General features: G+C 53.2%; 2 protein-coding genes across 2 annotated transcripts in view; both read left to right on the forward strand.

The window, feature by feature from the left end:
• Positions 1–902: 902 nt before the first annotated feature.
• On the forward strand, positions 903–4,572 carry VOLCADRAFT_105535 (uncharacterized protein; the record flags this gene model as incomplete). The annotated part of the gene is made up of 6 exons (XM_002952436.1): positions 903–1,437; positions 1,573–1,673; positions 1,776–1,958; positions 2,155–2,404; positions 2,859–3,305; positions 4,437–4,572. The coding sequence occupies exons 1-6, from the start codon at positions 1,364–1,366 to the stop codon at positions 4,570–4,572; spliced, it is 1,191 nt and encodes a 396-aa protein (XP_002952482.1). The 5' UTR covers positions 903–1,363.
• A 2,176-nt stretch (positions 4,573–6,748) lies between these two features.
• The window catches only part of VOLCADRAFT_93153 (uncharacterized protein), a gene marked incomplete at both ends in the record, with an annotated part of 7,312 nt that continues 3,764 nt past the window's right edge, over positions 6,749–10,296 (forward strand). The window contains 5 exons of the mRNA XM_002952437.1: positions 6,749–6,815; positions 7,584–7,766; positions 7,837–7,893; positions 8,276–8,463; positions 9,038–9,069. Coding sequence (XP_002952483.1) covers positions 6,749–6,815; positions 7,584–7,766; positions 7,837–7,893; positions 8,276–8,463; positions 9,038–9,069 — 527 coding nt within the window. The remainder of the gene's footprint in view (positions 6,816–7,583; positions 7,767–7,836; positions 7,894–8,275; positions 8,464–9,037; positions 9,070–10,296) is intronic.

Below are 10,296 nucleotides of genomic sequence, written 5' to 3' on the forward strand. Positions count from 1 at the left end.
CTCTTTTCCCCGGGCGTGGCCCCCAGTGGGCGTGCCCCTGCCTAGGCGCTATTGCGGGCTTTTGGCTGCTTTCAGGACAGGGACCCGTTGGGATAACAGACCCCGCTGCGCCATCTCAAAGCAACTACCCCTCTGCCGCGGCGCCATCCACCGGAAACGGACCCAACCTCACGAGCACTAATACTCTGAGTCGGCCACTCGCGGTCTACAGATTCGTGTTCTTCATAAGCTAAGCCTGACCCGTAGCTTCTAATCCAGCCTGGTCAAACAACAGCGGCGGCGCATCCCTTTCCCGCTATTTTAAAACTGGGTCCGGTCTCTCCCATGCCTTTGATATAACAGAACTTGCGGCGGCTGGCTGTGCCTACAGTCTGACCGCGCGGAGCAATAGCTGGCGTCTGTTACTCACCGCATCGGCCCCCTCCGGGTAACTAGGTGCTCCGCCATTCTGGTGTCCTCCTTCGTCCCGCTGTTGGAGGATGTCCTCCAAGCCTTCTTGGCCTCCGCCGCGCGATTGCTCGCGCTCTGCCATCACTTCGCTGTTACTGGCGACCGATATGCCAGCAACGTCAAATCGCCTTATCTATTTTACTATTGAGCTGGGTCCCGAATACAAAGTAAATCACTATTTAAACAATTCAAAATCCCCAACAGACGACGTTCTGACTTGCGCTTGCTTGCACGGTTGACTGGCGAACTAGCGTTGTCTGGATTCAGCGCTTTGTTCCCAGCTAATCTTTGTAACGCACTACCGTATCAGTCACTGTCCTCTGGCCAATTCCGGTCTGCTCCTCCCGCGCCGCACTTGCCGTACTACACTACAGGACGAGCACTTAATCAACATGCAGCATTCAAGCGTACGAAGTCTAGGCAACATGCATGACCCTGCTCTATTGAGCAATGCCCAAAACATTATTCATGTTTACTGGAACGTTAGCCTCTGGCAAGAGCAACGCACTCGGTATGCTGTTACCGCCAGGAATGCGCGGACGTGATTGAATACGTTTTTCTAAGATCCTATACGTCCCTATACGTTCACACATTATGGGTTCCCACTCCATGGCTCCAAGCCTTAAGCAATTGTTTGCTTCAAATTATGCTACAAATAGCGGGTTTTGGTAAGCCTGGTCCAGTAAGCGTACTTGTGCGCGTACTTCGGCATACCATGGACGTTGTTAGTCTGCCGTCGGCAAACCTACGTGACGTTTTCACACGCGTTGTGGCACCCAATAAGCTACTATAGATATAAGGGACCTGTTTGCTCATTCGTAAGAGCGCCGCGGGCTTGTGTAGCATTGTCGCAGGGGAGCCCTCGCGAATACGTTTTTCTAAGATCCTAAACGTCCCCATACGTTCACACATTATGGGTTCCCACTCCATGGCTCCAAGCCTTAAGCAATTGTTTGCTTCAAATTATGCTACAAATAGCGGGTTTTGGTAAGCCTGGTCCAGTAAGCGTACCTGTGCGCGTACTTCGGCATACCATGGAGAACCAGCCGCCAGGAGAAGTGCAGGGATGCAAAGCGGTGGGGGCACTGCTGGTGCTGGCGGGCGTGCCACTGGTGCCGGCAGGATCGGCACTGGCTATGGCGGCGGTGCAGCTGGCCCTGTGACTGGTGTACCTGGTGATGGCCAGGTAGGCACTGGCTATGGCGGCGGTGCAGCTGGTGCTGGTGGGGTTGCACCACCCCCAGCACCAGTGCCAGATGCCGCTGGCCATGGTGAAGGTGCTGCTCGTCTCGGGGCTGCTGCTTCAGTCGGCAGGTGCACCACAGGACAGGGCGCCAGCGCAATAGACGACGAAGACGAAGACAACAGCATGGATGAGTCGAACCCCGTCGACAGTGATGCCGAGCCATCCATAGTGGATGAGCCGTCAACGGCGCGCAACCCTGCTGGATTACCGGAGATGCAGCTAAGGGAGGGTGGTGACACCTACGAACGTGCAACGGCTGCAGGTCAGTTAATTAGTGGCCAGGATCCAGTCATGTGCCTTGGCCAACCTGCTGATGATGTGAACCCCTTGTTGATATATGCTGCTTCATGTTTCTCTGTACATATGGGCAAGCCATTTCGCCCGCCAACATGCACCACTTGACCCTAAGTTAAATATCCTGGGCTGACCATGCAACACATGCCCATTCATGCTTGCAGGTGATGGTCGGGTCGGCATGGGTGCTGAATCCCGGGGCTGTTTTGCGTCCACGCGGAGAATGTTGAATAACACCAGTTGGGACGAAAGGCTGGTTCCTCTTGACCTAGAAACCACGATGGAGTCATTACTGCATTTCCTTGCGGAGCCGGTCACCGCATGGATGAATACGCCACAGCATTTATTCAGGCGTCGTCAGACGACGTACATCAACGTCTCCAAAGCTTTGGGGGCCCAGCCCCACCCTTCACTGTAAGTACACAGTTGGACAGTGTTACGAAGATTGTAAAGGATGCAAGGTTACATTCCGCTATTTCGCCATTCGAGTCATTGCAGCCAGACGGGAAGGCGGTATGGAACTTTGTTACTGGGGCCTGGGTCGGGGTAGTGTTTTCATGCGTGAACAATCAGCGGTGTTAAAGAGGTGGGTGCGTGGCATCAAAGGCCTCCTTGGGCATAACAACACACGCACGAATGTATTTTTAGGCAATTTTATGGCTGGCCAAGGCTTAAGTACTTCACGTATTCATTTGTGCGCAGTTCCTAGTTTCTGAATGCGTTTGCCTGTAGCGATCCTGTTTGGGGTTCTTTGTTACCTGTGACCCACGGGTCAGATTGCCTGGAGTGACCCGAGTACGACCATATTTTCCACGTAATGATATTTTTATCGCGTATGTACCCTGTACGTCCATACATGCTTGGTCAGGAGGTCACAGTACAACAGTCTGCGGGAGCAAACGAAGCAGGTGGCTGACGGGTACCGTGGCGAGGCAGCTGCCTTCCGACGACAACACGACGACATTATGAAGGTCCAGAAAAAGCTCCTATCTGCTGCCGAAGAGCTGCAGGGCGAGATGGACGCACTGTGGTCAGCTGCTGCCGTACGGGAGCAGTCAGCTGCGCAGTTAGAGCAGAAGGGAAAATTTGACGCGCACCAGCTATTCCGCCAGCAGTACGAGCTGGGCACTTCATTTACATTAGAATCACGCGACGTTGAACCTTTCGCGCCGGCCTTCTTCACCACGGATGTGGTGAATGCAAGGACATTGCTGGAGGAGCGCATGCGGGAGTTGCCTGGGCCAGCAGATCAGCCAGGCGCGGCCATCACAGTCGCGGATGCTCCAGACCTTGCCACGGATAGGGTTGCATGCAGGTGTGCGCGTGTGATGGATAATCGAAGGAAGACGTGCTTTGTCGCAAACAGGCATGCGTGGTATCTAGGCAAGTTTCGTTGTTCCCAGGGCTGAATTTGACATAACGTTTGGAGGGGCGTGCAGACGTGTACAGGGATTCGACCCATTTGCGCGCCATGGCTAGCCAGGTTCGCTGCTTTGAACGGAGTCGGCGAGGTTGCGCGATGTGTGAGGTGTGAGATTGCAAGCGTGAGTGCAGCAGTGGGCGTTGTATGCGGGCGCTAAGTTTCCTCCAGCGGTGCAACGGACTTTGCCTAATTCGACGGATACCTGTATTTTCCTACATGTAAGAGCTCGGATTCATGTTTCTATGTCATCTCTGTACTTTGTAGTCATGCATCACTATACGGCGGTGGTAAAACATTGACGAACAGCAGCCGGTCATGGTGCAAATGACATCAATGAAATACGCGTATTAAAGACCTCAAATACATCAAGTTACTTTATCACGAAAGTGTTCCTCAAATAAATTTTAAGTGTCACTAGCCAACCAAAAATTGGGCCACTCATTCGTGACTGCTACCTGAAGTTGGTAAGGCAAAGCTATTGTTAGTTCACCTAACCAACAGAGCCAATTTCGCTTACTAATTGTCTACCTCATGCAATGGGAAATTTCGTTTGAAGCATTGCTTTGCTGTAGGGCTGGGTAGTATATGCCGTACAAACTGGTATGGTGCTGGGCCATCGGGAAGGTCGCCGGGATTGCGGGAAATCGATGGCGCTAGGCGGCGCGAGTCACTCCTGGACCTTCCCTAACTCGTCGGGCGCGTCCGGTGAGGGCGCTTCAGCCACGGCGAAATACTCCCCAGGGAAAATCGTTTGGGGAGATTCTCAGGCTCCCCAAGGGGAGAGAGCCTCGGTACAAAGGGCCCTCCCTAACGGCAGAGGTCCCCACGGCTTGGGGACGCAGCCATAGCTGCCCTGGCCATTTCTGCAGTATCGTGCCATATGAAAGAGTTTAAGCAGGGATACTGCGTTTAAACACCTTGATGCAAGCATTTACAGATGCAACTGTGGGGCGGTCAGAGGCGGTCGAAGATAGAATGCACGTTGAGAGAGGTGAACCAATGGTTCACTGTCCACACTTGCAGCGCGCCAGAGATCTTCAATGCCATAAATACCAGGGGCTTTCACAGCTATGAAGCACAACCCAATAAGCAGGACATGCCTCGTGAAACGATGTCGACGTATGATATTGAGCCAAAAGTTGTTAACATGTGCGCATAACAATAGACTCATTCATACAAAGCCCGAGAATTAACAACAAGCCCTTGGGCGGAGTAGCTAACACGTCCTTGGGCGGAGTAGTTAAGAGAGGTGATCCAATGGATCACCATCCACACTGGCAGCGAAGCAGAGACTTTCAATGCCAAAAATACCAGGGGCTTTCGCAGATACGAAGTACAACCCAATAAGCAGGACATGCCTCGTGAAACGGTGTCGACATATGATGTTGAGCCAGTAATGTTAGCATGTGCGCATAGCAGAAGAATAATTTACACAGTTTCCGACATTTAACCTACTTACATATGAAAATTATGCATATTTATCGCCACGCGACTGCCTTTGGAAGCGTCCCTCAATGTCGTGCAGTTGGTTCCGGAGGAGACGCGGGGCCTTGGCCATGCCATCCATACCTGTTCGTGTCGAGGCCGTCTTCGTTAATTTTTGCAGATTGTTTAATCGCAATTTTACTGATCAGCAGACGCTTGTCAGAAGCATGGCTGGGGCTCCTGGAGCGTATGGCTTCTGTGATCAGGAGCATGAGCGCCAGCCTTCTCAGGTAATAAGCAATTATCTACTGTAACATCTCACGTGACCACGGCGCAACTTCGGTGACTGCCAGGGCTGGTGACTACCTAGTGCACCAATGGATCACCATATCGACAGTGCCCGTCTCGATGGCGAGATGTATTGACTGGTATGCACGACACGTTGCCTGACTAATGCAGAAGAGGTAATGGCTTGAGGCGCATGTGGACCTGGGCTTTATGGCGGACCTGGCCAATTTGCTGACCAACGGGCCGGAGCTCGACGCCAACGAGGCATCGGATGCAATAAGTGCGCACCAGCTTCTCGAGAATGGGCTGAAGGACCTTGCGACCGTGAAGGCAGTGACTGACGGTAAGGTCGCATTCGGTGCGGTTGAGTAGCAAGAGCGTTAAACCCTGCTGGATAAAATATAATCAAGCTCCTTCAGCAAATGCTGAGCACAAGTTTTGTTGGGGGTCGGGACCTTGGATACTGGCTTACGCAAGGTGTAGCTGCGCTTGTCGATGTGGCACACCGGAATGCACACCGGAATGCACACGTACTGAACACACCCACGAGGCACCACCAAGTCTTCGAGGTTTCAGGGCGCTTATGCATCCTTTTCATTGTAGCCGTGCTAGTGCTAGACACATGCCCATACATACACCCAGACACACATTTCATGTGCACATCCAAGAGCATACCACATGAACAACCTCATGCTTCGCTTGTCTCGGGAGCTTTTTACCTCACCCCAACCAGAACCCAATACACCTAGTTTTCTGAGCCATGTTGGTGCCTTTGTTCTCTCCATAATGCATGCGGTGCAGGGGTGGAGACCCACACTGTGCTTGTGGATGCAAACCCGGCGATTTCATCATTGTGGGAGCTGGCACCTGGCCTGACAGCAGTGAAGGCCCTTCAGCTCACCAAGGGAGCTTGTGCCCCGGCTGTGCAGCGGCACGAGGACTCCTATGAGGACTCCAGCTAGGGGGGCAAGAAAGTGCATCACTGGCACACTACGGCAGTTTGCATGTATTCATTAGAAGTTAGACATGTGAGTGATACATGCCCAATATCATTTTGGACCTTGTGTGCCTTGTGTTCGAGCTGTTCAACCCAGGGGTCAAGGTTGATGTATATGTTCATGGACCATGCAAACACACGTGTCCATGCAATTTCCTTTTATGACGAGTGCATGGACGGGCTGGCAGAGATAAATGCATGGAAGGGGAACATGTTTCTTGAACCAGTGGACAGATTGAGGAACAGCCACAGCCTACAGGGGCTGTTTTTTGCAAGATGTGTGCATGAGTATCAGGCAGGAAATGTGAAGCAAGCCGTGGTACTATTGAAGTCAGGGATTGGTTACAGCTGGTTTCGTGATGTGCTGAATTGGCCAGTGTGTTTTCTGCAGGAGCGCATCTCGTTTGTCAGGCTGTTACCCACAGGTGCCTCTGGAGAGCTTCAATGGGGCACTCGTGTACAGAATCCACATGGAAGTGTAGTTGTATATATGGGGCCTGCCACTGAGGAGTTCGCATGTTTTTATAGCCGTGTTGGGAGTGTGCCAGGGATGAATGCCTAGGCACACACAATGCCCCCTCCTTGTGCACCACGGTGATGGGTGGTGAAGAGGCTGCCCAGAATGATGGGCTGTGAAAAGGTATTGGGTACCCCAGTTGCATGCTTTTGTTTGCCCATCGCCATGATGGAAGGTACTGTCTGGAGAATGCTAAGCAATGTGTGTGTACTGTACTGTTGGAATTGAATCTTTATGGCTAGGATCCAGGGAGGTTGTACTTGGTCATTTAGTTTTGAGGCTACTTGAGTATAAAGCTCGCAGGGAGGATGGACAGGAAATACACTAGGGTAGATAGTTTCCTAGCCTGTGTGTTGTGCTTAATAATAATGCAGACCACCACTTCTTCTGCCACCACCACTTCTTCTGCCACCACCACTTCTTCTGCCACCACTGCTACCGTCGCCACCGCTTCCACCTGCACCACTTCCACGGCAGCCACTTATGCCACCACTGCTTCTGCCGCGGTGACTTCCACCACTCACACCAAGACCCAACACGGCATGGATATGCGGCAGCGACCACATCATTCCATTGCCACCACGGCCCAGCACGGTGTGAGTGGGCAGCAGAAGCCATGCCATCTCGCTTCTCAAAGTCCCATCACCGCCGCTGCTGCCACTTTGGCCGCCGCCTGTTTGGCCGCCACCACTTTGGCCGCCACCACTTTGGCCTCCGCCACTTTGGCCTCCGCCACTTTGGCCTCTGCCACTTTGGCCGCCACCATTTTGGCCTCCGCCACTTTGGCCGCCGCTGCTTTGGTCGCCACTGTTTCCGCCGCCACTGCTTCTGCCGCCTCTGCCGATAGTGGGGCCCATTAGACCATGAGTGGGCGGCAGCAACCGTGTTGTCTCGCCACCAAACACCCCATCATCCCCGCTGCTGCCGCGGGGGCTCAATACAGCGTGCATGGGAGGCTGCAGCTGCACCGGCTCGCCCCCCAACACTGTATCAAGGCTGCTATTCCAACCGCCACCGTTGGTGCTGGGGCCCAATGCGGCACCAGCCATGTCCACAACGGGCTCAAGTGTGGGCAATCCCAGTCCCCAGAAGGAATGCTGCTTAGTGGTGGTCCCAGGCAAGTCATGTGATAGCAAGCATCACACCCATCACAAAATAGCATGTCACCCCAGCTACCCTCTTCTGTCTCCCCGCAGACCACACATGGTGCATCAGGGTCCAGGTCATCGGCGCCACCATTCTGACTGCTGCAAGTGCTTCCAGCCCCGTCCTCTCCTGTGCTTGAATACGATGCACCGTCATCATCAGTGCTGACGGTGCTGACTGCATGACCAGACCTCGCCCCCCATCCAGGCCGACCACGCTTGCCTGCAGGGGGAGAGCTCATTAAAACATGTTTTCTCCTGTCACAAGAACGCCCAGACCCAACTTACGTGCCTCCAATAGCCCAGCATCAACAAGCTTCCTGCGCGTCGCGACTGTTGTCTTGAAGCCAGCCATGCCGGTTACCATGCCAACGGCTTCCTCCTTACCAAACATCTCACAACGCTAGTCGAACTGCTGAAAGAGCAGCTAATGTGTGGTCGTGGCACATTGGGCATTATTGCATTGCTGACCGATGGTACCCATGTACAGGGACATCGGCAGTCGACCAGCAGCAGCTGCAGTGTGCCTTTGAGCGTTTCGACACGCGGAAAAAGAAAGAAGGGATGTCTGAGCTGAGGGCTGCACTAGTGGAGATGGGTGTGAGGCTGAGCCGGAAGGAGTTGGGTGCAGCACTCAAGACTGCAGGGTTATCATGGGGCCAGCCGACACCGCAGCAGGTGGGCCAAACCTCATCATGACTGTCTTCTTAGCACATGAGGCATGCTGTGAGCCATGGAATGCTGACGAGATAGTTCCTGCCCGTTTCTGCCGCCCACGTCGACCACATCCTCCTTAAGGTCCTCTGCATCACTGAGATTCCCATCCAGCAAATTAGCTGCCATGCTGCGTGCCTGCCCGCTTGGCTGCCTGCTTCACTTCCTGCACTCACACCCAAAAACATGATTGGCGATGTTGACAGCATGCAGCGACTACATGCATATTCACCTCAAAACTCCGCATCAGTTCCTCCCTCGTGGCTTGCAGAATGCAAGGCAAAATGAAAGTGTGGAGGTACCAAACAGGGCAACATAGCATGGGAAAGCATTACGTATCCTGCCACCTTGGCGGCATACTGCTCGTCACGTGCAAGGATATCAGCTGCAAGCACAGTTCCTTCCATAGATCCACAGTCTGTGCGTTCACCAAGGGAATGCATGGGAAAACCAGGGCAACACGTGTGGCCATACAACTGCCACCGCAGGGGCCACCAGACTCTGAAGGCACCCAGCTTGCAATATGTCCGGCCGACAGGTCCTTGGTGACCCCCTTATTGCACATATGCGGTACGTACTGCGCCGCAGTGCCGAACGTGTTCTGCAGGGCGGGCTCTAGGACAATCTGCAGGAGATAGTACAGCGGTATAAACTAGCACTCTGGGAAAGGTTTTCACCCGTAAATTCATGTTTACCCGTAATCACGTGGTCTTCACATGTAATTACCGGCCAAGAAAATTTGTACACATGCTTGTTTTTAAGTTGCCAAAGCATTCCTTTTATAAGGAATAACATAGGTGACATTTTGTTGGTTGCCCGTGCTGGAAGTCATCCACAGGTTACATTACCCGTAATCACAAAGTCTTGACCCGTAATCCCCCAAGCCGTAATGCACAGCACCCGTAAAATTTTACCCTAAGACGTTTTATGCGTGTGTGTGTGTTACATGGTTGGGGGTGCGTGACCCCATACCTGTAAGACTACCCATACGAGCCGAGGGCCCAAGGGTAATACTACAACGCCTAAAAGCCACGGAGGAAAGGAAAACACCGCACATCAGCCCAGACTAGCGTCTAAAGGGGGTAATTGAGTTTCGGTGAGCCCGCATATGTTCCAATATCCTCGCCACACGTGCGGGTTCCCATTGCATGGCCTCCAACATGCTCTGTTGATGATCGAATCCTTCTTCAGCACGAATATCATTATAGGCTGGGCATTCCAATAACAGGGGTTCACATCCTCAATTCGGCTATTAGTACCACAACAGTGGCAAAACCGCTGCCCCCTGGGGACGTGGTACTTGCCCCTTCATGCTCTGTTTGCCTCCAAAGCCCAGCAACATAAACGAAACTGCATTACCTTACTATATGCTAAACGAGGAATGAAAACCTTAGCATGTGTTGGCCACATGACGGCTGCGGCTCCCGAAAAGGGCAGCCCCATCCAGTGCTTATACTTCACCACTGTGATCCATCTTCGTATTTGCTGAGCGCGTCTGCCTGCTGCTGCTGTTCCCGGCTGCGTGGGTACCACACCACTGAAATGTCTGTGTCCGTATCCGTGCAGAGGCGATGGATCTCCGCCACTATGGGCAGGCAAGCGGTGTTGCCTTTCATCCCAACCATGCAGAATTCCGCCGGTTGGCTGTCCGTCTGGTATTGCACTGTCCGGCCGTACAACAGGTTCGGTGCCTGCTCTTGCAACCAGTGCAAGCTGTACAGCAGCGCCCGCAGTTCTCTTTCTGTGCTGCTAAAGTCATTCCGCTGCAGCCGCTGGGTTTCCTGAGCTTGAAGGGCA

Source organism: Volvox carteri, assembly GCF_000143455.1.
Source record: "Volvox carteri f. nagariensis unplaced genomic scaffold VOLCAscaffold_30, whole genome shotgun sequence".
Lineage (NCBI taxonomy): Eukaryota > Viridiplantae > Chlorophyta > Chlorophyceae > Chlamydomonadales > Volvocaceae > Volvox > Volvox carteri.